The 18,663-nt window shown below is 43.5% G+C and overlaps 1 protein-coding gene across 5 annotated transcripts in view; it reads right to left on the bottom strand.

Annotated features, from left to right (window-relative positions):
- Positions 1-18,663, bottom strand: part of tasora (transcription activation suppressor a) — a 28,031-nt gene that overhangs the window by 2,672 nt on the left and 6,696 nt on the right. For 2 of the 5 annotated variants that reach the window (XM_080026151.1, XM_080026154.1), the window contains exons 6-28: positions 18,275-18,406; positions 17,323-17,453; positions 16,978-17,009; positions 16,257-16,362; positions 15,653-15,756; positions 15,191-15,294; positions 14,201-14,273; positions 13,955-14,029; positions 13,537-13,733; positions 12,559-12,849; positions 12,028-12,226; positions 11,595-11,723; positions 11,051-11,208; positions 10,544-10,700; positions 9,119-9,589; positions 7,930-8,040; positions 5,771-7,251; positions 5,122-5,244; positions 4,304-4,463; positions 3,122-3,230; positions 2,622-2,800; positions 1,602-1,751; positions 415-1,246 (exon numbers count right to left, since the gene is read on the bottom strand). In XM_080026151.1, the coding sequence (XP_079882277.1) occupies positions 415-1,246; positions 1,602-1,751; positions 2,622-2,800; positions 3,122-3,230; positions 4,304-4,463; positions 5,122-5,244; positions 5,771-7,251; positions 7,930-8,040; positions 9,119-9,589; positions 10,544-10,700; positions 11,051-11,208; positions 11,595-11,723; positions 12,028-12,226; positions 12,559-12,849; positions 13,537-13,733; positions 13,955-14,029; positions 14,201-14,273; positions 15,191-15,294; positions 15,653-15,756; positions 16,257-16,362; positions 16,978-17,009; positions 17,323-17,453; positions 18,275-18,406 (5,504 nt within the window). The remainder of the gene's footprint in view (positions 1-414; positions 1,247-1,601; positions 1,752-2,621; positions 2,801-3,121; positions 3,231-4,303; positions 4,464-5,121; positions 5,245-5,770; positions 7,252-7,929; positions 8,041-9,118; positions 9,590-10,543; positions 10,701-11,050; positions 11,209-11,594; positions 11,724-12,027; positions 12,227-12,558; positions 12,850-13,536; positions 13,734-13,954; positions 14,030-14,200; positions 14,274-15,190; positions 15,295-15,652; positions 15,757-16,256; positions 16,363-16,977; positions 17,010-17,322; positions 17,454-18,274; positions 18,407-18,663) is intronic. The other 3 variants (XM_080026152.1, XM_080026153.1, XM_080026155.1) reach the window with 3 other exon arrangements.

Raw genomic sequence — 18,663 nt, 5'->3', positions numbered from 1 at the left:
AATAATTATAATAACCAGAAGTACGTTTAATTTAGTGCATAATAGCTGAAAAAATGTTTTATAATTATTATTTTTTTTCCTCTTAGTAAGGGTCTCATATATGTCCATATTTCTCCATACCTTGGACCAAGGCCTATTCGCCGCTATTTTGGAAGTGTCATAGCTGGAATGTCATCAGGTGCATTGTTTAAAATTTAGAATTGTTCTTGTCCTTGAAGGCCACTGTAGCTTCTGTTATTATTCGAAAGGGTTGGGGTTACCCAGGGAGCGTTGCATTCTAGAACTTTCTAGAATTTACTTGATGATGTCATATTACACACTGCACCTTTAAAAGGAAATGGATATTTTGCATAATAATTCTCTTTTTTTTTTTTTAATCAATGGTGAAGAGAGAGAGAAGAAATCGATACCAACCTCGATCTGTCGCCCTCTAGGGGACGAGCCGTGCTACTGCTGGGAACTGCAGCCTGTTCAGCTGCTTTGGGAAACACACATTCTTCCTGTAGAACTTTCTTATCTTTCCCGTCATTGGCCGAGTCCGTCTGGTTACCCGTTACTGTTACTGCTGCTGTGTTTTGATTGGACGAAGCAGTAATAGACGTAATGCTGTTAGTGGGAGCTGAGTGTCCAGTCACTAACCTCACCACTCTCACTGGAGTAGTGTCTCTGTGATCGCCACAGTCTCCTGCTCCCGCGTGTCTGTCTGTGGCCATGTGTGCTTCGGCCATTTTCCTCCTTTCCTCCTCCGACTCTGAATGAAGCGCTGACTGAATAAACTCCAGAGTAGCCGCCACTGTTTTGATACTGTTTTCAGTGGGACGTCCCGGACCTAAACGACGAGGGCTTGTTGTTTGACGGGTAACTGTCCGAGCAGGGGGAGCAGGAACAGGGGCGGAAGGAGGAGTGTGTATGTTTTCAAGAGCGTGTAAGCTTGGCTCTGCCTGGGCGTCTAACCGTTGTAGTTGCTGTTGCTGTTGCTGTTGCTGTTGTTGTATCTGTTGCTCGCGTTCGGCCCGTAGCTGTGAGATGGCCTGACGTAGAATCTCAAAGTCGGAATGTTGCGGGGTTCCGGAAGCGTCGGGTACGAGCTGGTCGGAGAGGTGGGAGAGGGGAGCGAGGCTGCAGGCAGAGAGGGGCACAGGGGGACGGTCACCAGAGCAGAGAGGGTGGAGGGGAGAGGAGAAGATGGAGGGAGAACGCTCAGAGCCTGAAACAGAGTCGCCCTGACTGAGCTGACGACCCAGACCTGAGGAGAGGGAGGGAGGGAGAGATTAGATTAAACTTCTTTCAACCATTTTTGTACATGAACTTTATTATTTTAGTTATTTATCATTTGCTTATTTGTTGCTGAGGTTTTTTTTAATTTCTAATTTTTGTTTATACAATTTAGTTTGTGTTTGTATTATTTAAACACAAAAAAAAATAAAAAAATATTAGATTAAATTGACTTTATTGTTGGTTGACATTTGTCTTTGGATTCTCCCAATGAACACAAGTACACACGTTACACATAGCACAACACAACATTAAAACATACACATCAGGGACAGCATATAGCAGTAAATAGGATAATAGGTCTGCTGGTGGCATGTGCGACTGACCTTCAGGTGACATCATCTCATCGATGATTGGCTGTTTGTCCTTGATGTCATGGCAACCGACCAGTGTGGTGAAGTCGTGTAAAACCTCATCGATGCCGGCCACGATGATGCCGACGTTGGAGTAGGCAGAGAAGTTCTCACAGGGACGCTCTGAGTAGGAGAAAGACAGGTTAGATACAGTTCAGGGGGGGGGGACATTCAGCTTTCATATCATACAGTCTTTGAGTCATTTGTATTAATTACAGCTATTGTCCTTTAAAAGGTGAAGTAAGCGGTTTATTTATGTTAATATAAGTGTTAAATCGTTCTTTGTTCATACAGTGATCACTTACATAATGTGCGCATTTCATAAAGCCGATCTCTCAGTCAGCTGCTCTGCATGTAATCGACAAATAAACTTATTGGAGGATCCTGAAATTTTTATCCAATCACAAGAGAGAACGCTACAGACCGACACCCGTCTCACTCATGGTCTCACTGCCGGTGCACGCCAGAGCGACACATGGGTGAATGTTTAAGCGCCTACAATGGCGGAGCAGGTAAAAATCCTTCCCAATGTCTGTTTTGATGGTTTTTATCATGTTTTATCACACTTATGGATCTGAGATGATGCTAGATAACTTGCTGCTTGAAGACCGCAGTGCATTAATGTGGTGACGTAGGGACGAGCGGGGGGACTGCTTACTGCAGCAACTGACAGGAAGTTAGCTAAAAGAACCATTCCGCTTACAGCACCTTTAAGTTTGATCAACAGAAATTCGGTTAAGATGAGACGGGCTATGATCTGGTTTTAATTACACAATACGTATTTTGAACCGATCACGGCAGTTTCGCTACCAGAACGTTCTATAAAAACATTATGACTGATGCCATGGAAACTGTTGAATATGGCCACGCCCACACAGTCCTGTCAAACGGTCTAGACAGTAAAAAAAAAGCATTTGTTTTAACTAAGTATTATAATATTCATGAACATTTATTTGAGAGCAGGTTTCCAGTTCTGCCAGTGACATGTCTTACCAGTGAGGAAGATAGTGTGTCTGTACTGAGCGTATCGGGCCTGAAGCTCCTGTAGACACTCCAGGTCGGGCGACTGGCGGTTCATCATGTCACAGTGATGGTACGGGAGGAACTCCACGATCTGACGCTTCTGATAGGCCGACAGCACGTCCAATAGGGTGGCAGCATCTCTCCTGAATCTGATAACCAATCAAATGTACACACATGCGTTCAAACATTTCCTGTATGTAATTCAGAAGAGTCTTTGAACTTTCAGTCATGTGATCTATATTCAAACTGTTAGCTAACCAGGAAACTGAACAAGACTAAAGACTAAGTTAGACTTTCAAACTTCAATCTATTAGTCTGAGGGGGGGATAAGTAGTTAGGGCTTTGGGGGGGGGGGGGGGGGGGTGGTGTCTATAGCCAGTTGAATACAATGTGCGAGCGTACACTGGTTTTATATCTCACACAGTGTCTCAGCGTGTGTGGGTTGAGTTATTATGACTGAGAGAATGTACCTGGCTTGTTCTTTTAACTTCTTGTGTGTTTTGCAGTGAACCTTCCACCTCCAGAGGCTCTCCGGAGAACTGTGCTCCTCCATGAACCTCAGCAGAGCCGTCAGTCGATCTGAAGAACAACACACAATAAGTCCACAAACAAAAACACAAATATTATACACAAATATTCCCCAAAATGATTGTACCAAAGTAATATATAATCTCCTATATTCAATTTCTATAAAATAATTATCTCAAAATCTTATTTTAGTTAACATCAGAGTGAATACTGTAAAAGTAAAATACAGTAACATAAAAGGTGTAACAATCGTTCCATTACAATCACCGTACAATTGAAAAAAAATTGGATACTAATCAAAAGCTCACAACAGGCCATGATAAACGCCCATTATAATCACAGCTATGAACCAATCAGATCGCTTGATTTGAGCAAACCGTTTTATAATAATCCCTGCCCTACCTTTACTGATGAAGTTTGTTACACATACACATTAGGGCTGTGTCAAAAAATCAATATCGTGATAAATCGCGATACTTAGTTTCGCGATATCAGAATCGATTTTTATAACTAAAAATCTTTTTTTTTATTATTATTTTTTTTTTATTTATTTATTTTTTCCAAGGCTTTATTGACAGTGCAGAGAGACATATATGAAATGGGGCAGAGAGGGAATGCAATGCAGAGAACAAGCACGGGTCAGATTCAAACCCATGTCTGCTGTCAGGCCTGAGCCTCTAGGATACCGACTATTGAAGTTAGATCAGTTTTGTTTATAAGAACACTTAAGATTCACTGTGTCACAAAAGCACACTGATGTGTTTTCATTTTCATTGTGTCCTGTACAGTTAGTACAAGAGTGAATTGGATTTGTTATTTGTTTGATCATTTGCCAAAACCAAAAAAAAAGGAAGAAAAATAGTAAAGGAAGTTGTGAATGAAATAGTTTTGACTTCATTTGTCTGTGCAATTATCAATATATTGTGCTGTTATGTTTGACAAGGCAACTTGTTTATGGAATATCGCAAAATATCGTGATATATCAAGATACGCAATATATCGTGATATATCGTATCGTGACCAGTGTATCGTGATACGTATCGTATCGGGAAGTCCTTGACGATACCCAGCCCTAATACACATACTATGTTTAATACCCATACACATACTGATCTGTGCCCTACCGGTACTGATGAAGTCTGGGTTGAGGATGAGTTCGTCGGACACGATGCAGCCTCCGGACACAAACAGCTCGTTGTGGCTGCTGTTCCTGACGTCGTCCGGAGTGTCGATGCCCATGAACACCACGGAGGGATGGCGCTTCAGAGACATCAGACCTGGGATCTGGTGTCAACACAATATACTGTTAGTAACCTCTTTTTCAATCACTTCTTAAAAACACATTTTTAATAGACTTACTTTTACGTGATGCCGCCTTTTTATTCTCTTCCTCAATCTCTTTTTACCCTAGCACTTATTAATCTCGTTTGGTTTATTGCATTTGGTGCCTCGTTTTTCTTTTTTTTTCTTTTTTTTTCATCGTGTGTAAATATGAGTATGTGTATTTATCTTATGTGGTGCTTCAGAGACATCAGACCTTGGATCTGGTGTCAGCACAATCTACTGTCAGTCACACTGCAAAGGGACTGTTAATCATTCATTTCATTATGTTTATTATAAGGTTATTAAGCCAGTGCATCTGTATAGCATTAAAAGGGGGAGTCAGCGATTCTGGAGATGCTTGTTGTCAAAATAACTTTTTGTTCAAATCAGTGAATATCTCCTCACGATTCGCTACCTGAATGTGAGCTGAAAACAAATCTGATGTTTTGATACACAGACTAGGCTCTGTAAACTGGCATGTAAACAAAGGGGGCCCAACGTAGCTAACAACGTGCCCGTTTACAGAGCCTAGGCTGTGTATTGGCACTGGGTCAGTAGCAGGACGGACGGAAGGAAACATAGTATAAAAGTCACTTCTGAAGTGATGATTGGAAGGCACCTTGTGTATGTGTGCAGCGATGTCTTGGTTCTTAATGATGACCAGAAGTTTGTTGTCTGAGTTTTCTTGGTTGAGAAAAGCTTCGGGACTCTGCTCCACGTTCCCCTGCTTCAACAGGTGTTCCTGTAATTTAAGAAATGCACACACACACACACACACACACACACACACACACACACACACACACACACACACACACACACACACACACACACACACACACACACACACACACACACACACACACACACACACACACACACACACACACACACACACACACTATGACATGCACAAAATATAATAATGCTACATCAATAAGAGCTTACTTTTGCATGTTACTTTTCAAGACGAAAGAGTCAAATGGCAAAACTAGTGCCAAATCATCTTTATTATTCAGTCCTCATAGTGAGACCCCATCACTGTCTGATCTCACTGTCTGATCTCACTGTCTGATCTCAGAAGCTTCACATTCATTTCTCTACAATAAATGAATAGTCATGAAAACAGTTGAATAAAAATAATATATTTAAAAAAATTCTGTTCGGATAAAATAAAATAGAGCAGAATTATTATGTATTATGTCAGCCATGCTCATCTATTCTTTATGAATCACTCATGCACAGTGAACAAAGTAGGCCCCCTGTACCTTAACATCATCGAAGACCGGGTCCTCTGCCTCTGTGCCGTGGAGGTAGAACTGCGGAGAGTTCTTCTTCACGTCTTTGATGATCTCCAGAAGATTGTTGAACACTTCCGGTTGTAGCTGGCTGATCAGGGAGCTGATGGCTGTGACAGGGGGAGACGGTGTTGACGTGGGCCCAGGATCGGACACCGAAACTGGGACTGATTCGGAGGGTTGCGTCGGTTTCGATGGTTCTTTTACATTCTTAGAGACGTCCCTTAACCCTTGTAGTGTAATTGCAATGTTCGTATTGGCAGGATTTTTACTCGCGCTTTCCACAGCAGCGGGGGTAAAGTGTACCGTCCTGGGAGGGCTGCTGTCTGTGGTCTGTGTGCTGTGGAGGTGGCTGTGCTGTGTTCTCCACTGGGTGGGTGCGGGCGGCGACACGTTACGAGATGGGAAATGGACGAAGGTGTTACTAGAAGGCTTAAAAACTGACCCAGAAGCAGCAGAGGTAGTAACGGATAAAGTGACACGTGGTGACGTTGGGGCATTCCTGTTGTTGTTAGTAGCAACAGGACAATGTTTGGTGATTGTGTGTGGCGATCGGTGCACCTCAGCTCCTCTGATAACAACAGGACTGAGAGGAGAATTAGTCGTCACTTCACTACAATTCCCATCATCCTCTCTGTTTGTGTTAGTATTAGACGCTCGAATGCCGGACACGAAATCGCTAATTTTGCAAGCCAGCGCGGTGTCGGTGTTGGTCCGTTTGGTGGCCGTCTTCGGGATAGGACAGTCCTCCTCGAACTTGGATAACAAGCTATTAATGCTGTCGTGTAGCGAGCTGACGTAGTGGTGCACTGGGGGACAGGGGCTGTAGAAAGACACGTACTGGGAGAACTGGGACATGGGCGTGTACGGGAGTGTGTTCTGGGGAAGAAGTGGTGCCGACGTTGGGGTTTCTGTGTGCGACGTGGAGTGTGGGGACTGCGGAAGGCTCAAATGAATGTTCTCCTCCCGCAAGAGGAGCTGCATTTCGGAGCTGAAATCGCCCAGATGATGGTTCACGATATTGTCAATGGTTCTGATTGGATGGTGAGGGGGAGGGGGGGAGGGGATAGACGGAGAGCAAGAAGAGGGTTCCACCACTTCTTTCACTTGTTCTATCGTTTGTTTCTCCTCATCACTTTCTTCCACAATCATCATCTCAACCACCTCGGAATTCTTATCCTCCATGACAACATCTTCTTCCATTCCATTTGGCACATTCTCAACAGCCGACTGAGGTTCTTTTTCCGCTTCCAAAAGTTCCGGCTGTACCTCCTTTACTGTCACCACCTGTGTATGTCCCTCTGTCTCTCGCTCAGTGGATAGTGGTTGTGGTGGTGGGACGTTTGTAACCCTATCAGGAGGGTTAAGAGGCTGGGTCGATTCAGGCATGGGTGGCTCTTCAATCTTTGTTTCTTTGCACCGAGGTTCCTCTTCTCTGTCCTGGGACACTGCTGAAAGAGACAAGACAATGAGATTCAAACTGTGTGATGATACTATCTAAGAACACACTTCCTGACTGCTGTGGTGTTATTCATGTTTATTACACGGCACTGATACATGCTGTGTTCCGATTGGTTGATCACAGCATTCTACGGGCTTTATATCTTGATAATCCCTGCTGTTAAGATAAGATAGGAAACTCCTTTGTTAGTCACACAGTGGGGACATTTTCTGGTTACAGCAAGAACAGGATAGTGCAAATAATAATGACAAAAGCATCAGCATGGATGCAAAATACAATGATATACCTATGTGAACCTATGTTAAAGATAATTCAACGTATTTATGGACCTATCAACATTGTTATGATGGATCACTTCCTGCCATATTAATCAGATATGACAGACGTCTACAAACAATTACAATCTACTCCTTCAACAAACATTGGAATACTTTTTCAACATTACATTGAATTTGTGTGGAGAGCACGGAACTTCAGAGTCATGGTTAATGTACTGCAACCGGAAATTACATTTTAACCCAATTTTTCACATATTAAAATGATTCATTTTCAACTGTAAATAAAGCCACTATCCATGAGGCAAAACTATTGGTGGTGAAACAGTCGAAATCTTGATGCAATAAAATCACCCGGAGACCATATGTGTCATAGGTGTTGATGATGTTACCTGCAATCTCCCTGGGGGGTGTAGGTGCTACGGTTAGCGCCACCATCTTGTTAGCAGTGTGGGGGACCCGGTCTTTAACCTGAGTTTCCTCTACTCTGTCCTGGGACACTGCTGGGAGAGACAGACTGTGTTAAGGCCAGGACACACCAGTCCGACTACCCGAAAATGGAGTCTGCCGATTCAGGCAGCTCCAGTCTTCCCGTCGCGGCCGAAAAAGTGCAAAGAACACACCAAACCGACTGCTGACTTTCCGTACGCTCTGCGCTTGCGCGGGACGTAATGTCTCCATAACAGCAGGCGGCGCTAATCTGCATTGTGGCTCGAAAAAATACAGAAGCCGGAAATGATGGGACGGCTCTCTAGACCATAAACATAGATAGAAATACGTATTTATATTTATGGACAATAAAGAGCACCATTTTTAGCAGAGAGCGTCGAGCATGGTGTCGAGCAGTCAACAAGGGTTGAAGCATGTGAGTACTCGCTGAACGAAACAAACAAACACATTAAAACAATGGCTAACTATTGTTAGCTGTTTGTGCTACCCGCCTCACTTCCGGGCTTCACTGATTCGCTAGCCCTCCACAAATCAAATTGCTCCAACTGAAAGACTGCCCGCCGCCGATTGAACATGTTCAATCGGCTCAAAGGAAGCCCGACGACATCTACGACGACCGATTTCACGGCACACACCAAACAGATTCGTGTCCCCGCCCCCTCCAGACTCTACGACGACAATTATCGGGCCGGTGTGTCCGGGCCTTTAGACTGGAGACACGGTAGATACAAACAGAGTCATGCAACTGTATAAGAACTATTGTCCTGACCGATGTGGAATTATTTATATTTAATACACTGGTAAATGCTGTGTTCTGATTGGTCAATTACAGCATTCCATGGGCCGTTATTCTCGATAATGCCCTATGCTGTTAAGGATAATTCACCGTTGCTATTGACCGACGGACATTGTTATGATAGATCACCTCCCGTCATATCAATTCACAGTAACATACTACTCCTTTAAAATAAACAACAATGGAATACTTTTTCAACATTACTATTGAATGTAATGTGTCGAGAAGGGAACTTCGTAGTCATGGTTAATGTCTTGGTTTGGATTACAGTCGAAATCTTGATGCAATAAATTCACCCTGAGACCATCTGTGTTTTAGGTGTTGATGATGTTTACCTGCAATCTCCCTGGGGGGTGTAGGTGTGGCTACTGTTACTGCCCCCACCACCTTGGCCTTATTAGCAGTGCGGGGGTCCCGGTTGGGTGGAGGGGCGCGTTTCGGCTGTGGGGATGGGGGCGGACTGGGCTCGGGGGACGGGCATTGAGACGGAGAGGTTGGAGGGCTGGGCTGAGGAGAGGGACATTGGGACGGTGAATGAGGCGGGCTGGGGTCAGGTGAGGGGGGAGGGCTACTAGGCTCCATGGGGGATTGGAGGCACTGAAACGGGGAGGGAGGGGTGCCAGTCCTGGGGGATACACTGGGGCTTCTTTTCTTCTTCTTCCTGAGAGGCTTGGTTGTCGGGGAGAAGATGATGCTTGTTGCTGTGGAGGTGAGGATGCTGCTGGTGGTTGCCGTGGTGAAGTGTTGGAAGCGAGGGTCCTGAGGGAGGTTTCGGTCCCTCTGGGTGTAACGCTCCGCACACAGACCTGCAGAGAGAGAGATCAGAGCCAAGATCAATGCCTAGATGTTGCTACCAAAGCATAGCTGTGAACACATTAGTGAAAGCACATTTATGAATACGGATGTTTGTGTGGATGTGTCTTATGTGTTTTTTTAAATGCCTAGAGTTGACTATTCTTATAGTTTAAAAAAAATCAAAATCTCTTATTTTTTTGGTATGACAAGTGCCAGGTTGTTGATTGTTACAAAGGTTGAAATGCAAAGGACAGATAAAAAACAACTTATGACACTTCAAAACAAACAATAAAAGAAACATAAAAAATAAAAAATAAAAAATAAATCCCTCCCAAGTCACTGCCAGTTCACAAAGCTTGAAATGAGCCCAAAAAAGGTCCCTATGCTTTCTGAAACCCTGCACTGGAATGCCGAAGCGATTATCTAATTTTTTTCTAGCTTAAGACAGGACATAACATCAGACTATTCTTATAGTTTTAATTTAGTTTAAATGTATTTATTTATGCATACCGGTACGTACTACCGCAATGTGATGTATTTGCACTGAACAAGGGCTGCACTTAATATCGTTGTACTTGTTACAATGACAACATTTTCTGGGAACTTCCTGTGACTCTGCAGCTGCTTTCAAACCAGCAATGTAACAATGGACAGGGTGAAATGTTGCTCTAATTCTGGTTCATGTTTTTACTGCATTATGCCAAATGTCTGTCCTTCATGTCTGTGGCTCCTCATTGTGGGGGTTTGATTGGGTTTTGGATACATTTGATTCATATTGTGGCGGCACTACAATATATTCAAAGACAGACAGACAGGCAGACAGGCAGGCAGACAGACAGACAGACAGACAGACAGACAGACAGACAGACAGACAGACAGACAGACAGACAGACAGACAGACAGACAGACAGACAGACAGGCTGGCAGGCAGGCAGGCAGGCAGGCAGACAGAAAGACAGACAGACCTGTGATTGGGATGAGGACCCAGGGGACCCTGTCTGCGTCCTCCTCCTCTTCGTATGTTCCAGCTCTCCGGCCCCGGACCCGACCGTGGTGATTCTCCCCACTGTGATCACTGGGACTGAAGCCCTCCAAGCTACTGACGCTGCCCGCAGTCTGCTCCTACAGACAGACAGACAGACAGACACAGACAGACAGACAGACAGACAGACAGGCAGGCAGGCTTTGTTAATCTTAGCTGCTGCATTTTTAAGTATTATATTAGGTCTAAAAAAGTGAAGAGAATTAATTAAGTAGATTACAATAAATTGGAGATATAAAGAAAAATGTATATTTATAACTAATGTAATAATTTGAAAGAAAATTCACACACACACACACACACACTACGTCTTATAAATACTATAAAAGTTATTTGCTCACTGTCTCAAAAATAATAATAAAAAAATAAATGAACTTAAAAAAAAGGATTTTCTGTCCGTCACAAATATTAACTTTAAACATGACGTTACCTCGAGCTCGTCCTGCTTCCTCAGGTCGATGTCACAGTTGGTGGGCAGACCCAGCTTGGTTGCTAGGTGATCAAAGGGAGAGGATTCCGCCTGCACCTCCTCCACCGCCGCCTCACTGTGGCTCTGGCTGGCCTTTCCTCTGGCCGCTTGGTCCAGGCCTGGCAGTGGGCACGGAATAATAATTACATTACATGTCATTTAGCAGACGCCTTTAACCAAAGCGACTAACAACTGGAGCACACATTCATACACCAATAGCAGCAGCTACCACGCAGGGTGCAAGCTAACTATCAGGAGCAGTTTAGGGTTCAGTGTCTTGCCAAGGGACACTTGGACATGTGGCGGGGAGACGGGGGATTGAACCACCGACCCTGCAGTTGCGGGTCGACCACTGAGCTACATCCCCTAGTAATAATAATAATAATAATAATAATAATAATAATAATAATAATAATAATAATAATAATAATAATAATAATAATACTACATTTAATTTGTAAAGCACTTTTCATTGTTAAAAAAGTTAGTGTCAGTTCCCCGTCACCTGTTAGTAGACCCAGAAGTCTGGCCGCGAGCTCAGATCCGTCTTCTCTCAGATCAACGTCTTTCAAACCGACCGAGCCGATGACAGACGCTAGAGAGCCGGGAGAGCCAGGGACCGGGGATCCCTCCACTAGCAGAGACAAAACGTGTTAGTATAAAAGACTGTACAACACGCAAAGAAAAAGAAAACTTACACACGGTTAATCTGAAGACAAAAGTTGACCAAAGCATTTTTCATGCTTTTTTTTGATAGTTCAGAGAGACGAGACTGAAATGGGGCGGGGAGGGGAATGACAAGCAGAGAACCATGCTGTTGTCTCCTCACCTGGGACTTTTTTTTTTTTTTTTTACTTGAGTCTGCACTGTGTCATTGCACTACTGTTGTATTATTGTGCATTTGACAAATAAATATCTTGAATCTTTGGTCTCCTCACCTGGGACGTTGCTGTGCCTCCCGTGGTCCTGTGAAGCCTTGAGGAACTTGATGGCCCTCTCTGCCGTCTCCTGCTCTCTCCTCCTCTTCCGCCCCGGGACCTTCACGGCTACACCCACACCTCCCCCTCCCTCCTCCCTCGTCACCTCATTCTCCGCGTTCCGTTTACACGATAAAATCATGTCGATCAGCTGCTGCATCTAAACGACAAAGAAAACACATGTGAGTTTAATATGGACAGAAAAGCCAACAAGGCAAAATACAGAAATCATAAGAGAATTCACTGTTTTTAATACTTTTTTTTATTGATTTTTAGAGCTGAAGATAACATAAAGATATCATTAAAAAAGTATATCGACATATTGCGGCATTACATTTTTAGCACAGCCCTAATAATGACAGAAATAATCAACTGTTATATGAAAAACAAACAATAAAATACAGATAAAATCAGAGCAAAATATTGAAACAAAGCCATAGATATAGTAAACCATAATTTGTTTTAGTAATGTCCAAAATATCCCATCTTCACCTTTTGCTTGTTGGTCTGATCCCCTGTAGAGTTGCTGGTTGCCTCTTTGCCTGCCTTGACTCTGGGGTCCACTAAACTCTTCCTGCCCGTCCCGCCCTGTGCCTCCTTGGGGCAGCCGTGTCCCTCCACCATGCCCCTGGCCCGGGCCACTGACAGCATGTAGAGCACGGGGCTGTACACGTAGGACTTCAGGTAGCCGTCCATGTTCAGCCGGTGGTGTTTGGGAGCGGGGAACGGCTTCCCGGGCTCGTCCATATTTGAGTCGTACTCGCCCATGGGGTACTTTCTAACCTGGAGAGAGAAAAGGCAGGAATGTGTGTTTAGGTAAGGGTAGGTAAGTGAAAGCAGCAAAAGTTCTAAATTGCAACTTTCCGTGTCAACCCCTCCCGTTCGGCGAATTTACAGAAGCTACGGTGGCCTTCAAGGACAAGAAGCTAGTAGTTACTAAAGATGGCATCACCCACCACTGCCTCAAGTCTTTCCACAATATCAAGTGATGAGATGAAGAGTATTTAGTTATTTATTCTATATAACTTCTTCTTCTTCCTCCTCTTCCAACAGGTGCATTTCCCCAGGATGCCCACTATATATTAAAAACATGTAAGCCCGTTAAGTTTGTCCGTTCTTTGCTACTGTAGAAACATTGCGGTGCAACATGGCGAGACGCCCGGCTCCTATGTAGATATAAAAGGCTCATTCTAAAAAGGTAATAAAATAATTATAATAATCCAATGAATATCAATCATCAGTACAAACAGGATTGCTATTATTTGAAGATTTAAGAAGATGGGTTCAGTTGTTGGTACCTTTCTGTCGTTGAGCCCTATGGTCGCGGGTTCAAATCCGACCCGTGGACTTTTACTGCAGGTCATCCCCCCTCTCTCTCTCTCTGTCTCCCCATTTAAACTCTGTACCACCTAATAAATCTTGAAAATGACAAAATAATAATAAAAATAAAAAAAGCTGAGTAGTTGGTACCTTTCCCTCGTTGAGGCCGATGAGGTAGTCTCTCGCCTGGCGCTCGACCCCGGCAGAGAGCTCGGGGGGCGGGTTGGCTCGGGCCTTCACCAGCGCGTGGTGCAGAGCCGGTAAGAACTGGTTCAGACCTGGCATCACCGCGACAACAGGCATCGAGGACACAGAGGCGTCGCGGGAAGACGAGGCATACCTTGATGCTACGAAAGGAAACGAGAAAACAACATCAAAATTTACTTTGAAAATAAGTGTTGTATTATAAATTATTATAAAATGTAAACTAAATCTAATTCCCCAAAATACATGGTTAGAAGGATTTTGTGGATTACGGTTTACACTCACACACACACACACACACACACACACACAGACAGACAGACAGACACACAGACAGACAGACACACACACACACTTTACTCACTGTAAGATGCCACATCTTTGGTCTCTGGTGAGATAAACAAAGCCTGGAGACACCTGCTCCACGTCTCTCCTCTCTCTGAAAATATAAAAACACAGACTTTACATTTGAAAATAAAAGAGAAATTATAAATACATTTCCCATTTTGACAACTAGGTAGTGAGACACTTTGCGACGCCTTACTGTAGTGGCCTGTATAACATTATTTTCGACACAGTTTAATAGTAAACAGCTAAACTAGTGTCATACCATCGGGCGTGGCCATCTGAACACTGGATAGAATGAAGAGGAATCCTTTGTCTGTGAGTGGAGTCACCAGAACCTGTAGGGACAACAGATAACTGTCATTCAACAATCATTATCTCATTTTCTAACCAACTTCTGTTCACTTAAAGAGGACCTATGATGCTTTTTGACTTTTATGACCTATAAACGTTGTTATGATGATTCATAGTCATGCTTAACCATACTAAATTATCAAATAATGACTTACATGCATTTCGACGTATTCCCTGCTGACCGTCTGGGGTGTCTGTGCAGAGCACTAAACACTATTCTAGCCAGTCGAGAAGTCACGTCTTCAAAGCGGTCTACCCTTTCATAATTTGTGACGTCGCATAAAAATTTGTGACGTGACCACGCGGATGTTTCCATGTATGGTAATGCTGTCACTTCCCTGTTCGCGTCTGCCTCGCGCCCTTATAGGTCCATGCTCGCGCTTCCCGCCACTGAAAGTGTTCCGGAAGGAAGGTAACCAATCACAACGGAGTGGGGTTTGCAGGAGGGGGGGGAGGGTAGCGGAGATGGCCGATCACAGGCGGAGGGAGCGGAGATTGCCGAAGCACACACACTCAAGTGTTGACAGGACGTGCTGGATCGCCAAAATAAGAGAAAGAGCTTCCCGAAAATCTACATAGTTTTTTGTGATGTGATTCATGTCAGGTTGCTCTATAGCAGTGTAAAACAAGAAATTAAGACCAGAAAAGTAATATAATAGGTCCTCTTTAATATTTAATTTTTAAGATATTAGAAAATGGACATTATGCCAACATTATCAAGATAACTAGTATGAACCAGATTAGGGGTGGGCGATATGGCAAAAATATCATATCCCGATTTTTTTATGAGATGAACATCCCCTTGTAGCTGAATGTCTTGTTTGTACATTACAATATATGTGAGTAGTCGATATTGTATGGAGCTATATTGTGTCAACATATCAAAGTAAACTAAACCCACCACTCTCTTGATCTCCAGTTCGTGCAGCAGTGTCTTCACGCTCGTTGTAGATCGAATTCTGTCCGTCACTTCCAGAAGACTGCAGCAAAACCCGCCTTTCACAACTACACACACAAAGAAAAGAAAGCAAAATCCATTTATTATTTTATATAATTTCTGTTTTAGTTGGTTGTGACCAAAATGTAGACGGTGCAACAGTTGCTAATTACTACAAATAAAAATGATAAATTAAAAGAAAGAAATCAGAGGTCATCAGAAAATAACAGCTATTACCAGGGTTCCCACTCTTCTTTTTCCCATAATAATACATTTAAATACTATACTTTCCCATAGTGCTTAGGAATCCTGTTCTTTTTCGTTTTTTTTTAAAAGATATTTTTTGGCATTTTGGCCCGGGGGGGACGCCCTACCAAGTGCTAAGGGCTCATGTACCGTGAGTGTAACAGTGTATTTGCCCTTTACCCTCCTGGCCGCTGCTGTAGAGGTTGTAGGAGAAGAGATCTGAGGGAATCATCTTGGTCACCTGCTGGAGCCTCATCAGACAACCGATCTCCAACTTCTCTGGTCTGAAGGAAGGACACACATGGGGAGATAGAGATACACAGTAAATCATTTGGAAATTTCGAGGATGCACTTGTAATTCATCAGTTATTCTCTCAACTAAATAAGGCAGGATTGAGTTGTGCAAGGTGGATTTTGTTTAATACAGATGGAGTCAAGCAGGCACTTAAATCCCACTCTCTGATTTTGTGCTATTAGTTTTATATTTTAATAACATTATTTTTTTAATTTTAGAAACATTTTGGGCTTATTGGAGCAGAACTAATCTCAATCGTAACCAGTGAAGTCAGTCAGTTGGTTACTCACAGTCTTTGTGGCAGGAAAAGAGCAATATAAATCCAATCCATTATCATTCATTACTAGACTAAATTAGGCAGAATTGGGTTGTTCAAGGTGTATTTTTCCCCACTTATGATGGAAACAGGCTAGTCCTTTATTCCCACATTGTCCCAAGTGGAGCAGAACAGATCTCAGTCCTAACCAGTGAAGTCAGTTGTTTACTCACAGTCTCTGGGGCAGGAGGGGAGGAGAGAAGGAGCGCAGACACATCTGGTAGAGAACATGGTCGCCTCTCACCAAGTCTCCGCTCCACACCGTGAACTGAGCACGTTCTGAGAGAGAGAGATACAGTGAGAGTGAGTTACAGTGAGAGTGAGTGAGTGAGTGAGTGAGTGAGTGAGTGAGTGAGTGAGTGAGTGAGTGAGTGAGTGAGTGAGTGAGTGAGTGAGTGAGTGAGTGAGTGAGTGAGTGAGTGAGTGAGTGAGTGAGTGAGTGAGTGAGTGAGTGAGTGAGTGAGTGAGTGAGTGAGTGTGTGTGTGAATGAGTGAGTGAGTGAGTGAGTGAGTGAGTGAGTGAGTGTGTGTGAGTGAGACAGGGAGAAAGAGAGGGAGAAAGAGAGGGAGAGAGAGACAGACAGACAGACAGACAGACAGACAGACAGGGAGAAAGAGAGGGAGAGAGACAGACAGAGACATACAGACAGAGAGAGACAGGGAGGAAGAGAGAAAGTGAGAGAGAGAAAGAGAGAGAGAAAAAGAGAGAGAGAGAGACAAAGACAGAGGGATGGAGAGAGAGAGAGAGACAGAGATAGAGAGAAGGGGTAACTTATTATTATTCATGTCAGGTTCAGGGCAAGGCAGGAGAAAAATTACTTTCAAATTTGTCTATTATTTAGAGTCTGGTCTGATGTAATGACTGTAATATAATTAACAGGGACCAGTGCTCACCTTTACTCCCCTCTGCTGATTGGCTGTTCAACCTGTCAATCAAAACACAGCAGACAAATAAATTGGCAATTGGAACAATCTAATGTAGAAAAAGGGAAACTGTTCATTTAACTTATTTAAAGGTGGAGTCAGCGATTTGGAAGAAGAATCCGGTGTGAATATACAGCCTAGGCTCTGTAAACTTGTATGTAAAAAAAAAACCAACATGTTAAAAAAAAGGGGCCTCACCTTAGTTAGCTAGAAACATGCCTGATTACAGAGTCTAGGCTGTGTATTAACATCAGATTTGGGATGTTTTTAAATTGACTTCTCGAGGGCTGATTGAATTAACCCAGCTCTCCATACCTGATGGGGGCCAGAGGTTTGCTGGGCAGCGCTGAGTCTTTGGCTTTGAACGTGAAGGACACGACGGCGTACGGACACACCTGGCGCGGTCGCTGCCGGAGCTCGTCAAACTCGTACTCATAGAAGTATTGCTGAAAGGAAACATGTACATTTAGAGATTATTTTTTGGCATTTTCTAGCTTTATTGGATAGTATAGAGTTGAAATGGGCAGACAGAGAGCAGTAAAGGTCCACGGGTCGGATTTGAACCCACGACCATTGCAACGAAGACCGGAGCCAATATGGTACACGCTCTATCCACTATGCCACCAGAGCGCCCGAAAAATGTACATAAAAAAAATTAAAATAAACTACAGCAGAGTTCAGGGCCCTGTTTTATGTATCGTACGTTTGAAATATTGTACCAAGACTACTCATTTTCATAAGTATTAAAAGTACCAAGTCAACCAACAACTCACAAAACCTGGTCAATGTGTAATTGGATGTAGACTACTGTAGGTTGGGTGCTAAATGCCATTTTTTCGATGCTGTACTGAATCCTTAATGCGCAAACACTTTAATATCTGTGCATTGATATAATATATTTATCTTAACAAAATGTTGGTAGAAAAAAACGGTTTGTTGTCGACTGAGCAAATCCACCCACATATGAAGACAATGGGACTTGGTCTAGAATGTTAAATATTAACAAGGGTGATGAGGTAAATTTGTTTATCAGTTGGTCTCTGGTTGACCTTCGATCCAGAATGCTTTTGAGTGTGTGTGTGTGTATGTATCTGTGTGTGTGTGTGTGTCTCTGTGTGTGTGTGCGTATCTGTGTGTGTGTGTGTGTGTGTGTATCTGTGTGTGTGTGTGTGTGTGTGTGTGTGTGTGTGTGTGTGTGTGTGTGTGTGTGTGTGTGTGTGTGTGTGTGTGTGCCTCTGTGTGTGTGCGTGTGTGTGTGTGTGATTACCTGTGTAAGTTCAAAGGCGCGGTAGGAAGTGAGTGATGTCACTTTGCTGGCGTTCTTGGAGATGTGGCTGTCGAAGCGCGGCGTTGGATCTCCCAGGGTTTTAATGTTGTCATAGATACTCTTCACTTTCCCCTGAAAAATAAAAATAAATAAGATGCTTTAGAATTACTACAGTCAAAAACTGAAAATTTCGAACATTACTACATAGATGCATCCCAGGCACCCTCAAGGCAAGATGTATCAGAGGCAGTTAAAAAATGTTGAAGTGGGGTCGCTCGTGGTTTAGTGGTTAGAGTGTCCCCTCCTCCCCCAGAGAGGCTCAAGGGTTCAAACACAAGGGTTCAAATCCGGCCCGTGGTCGTTCTCTGCATGTCATTCCCCTCCCTACC

The sequence above is a fragment of the Ammodytes marinus genome (assembly GCF_949987685.1).
Source record: "Ammodytes marinus genome assembly, chromosome: 4".
Classification (NCBI taxonomy): domain Eukaryota; kingdom Metazoa; phylum Chordata; class Actinopteri; order Uranoscopiformes; family Ammodytidae; genus Ammodytes; species Ammodytes marinus.
Note: the sequence above shows the minus strand (reverse complement) of the source record. Positions and strands in the feature narration are given on the sequence as shown.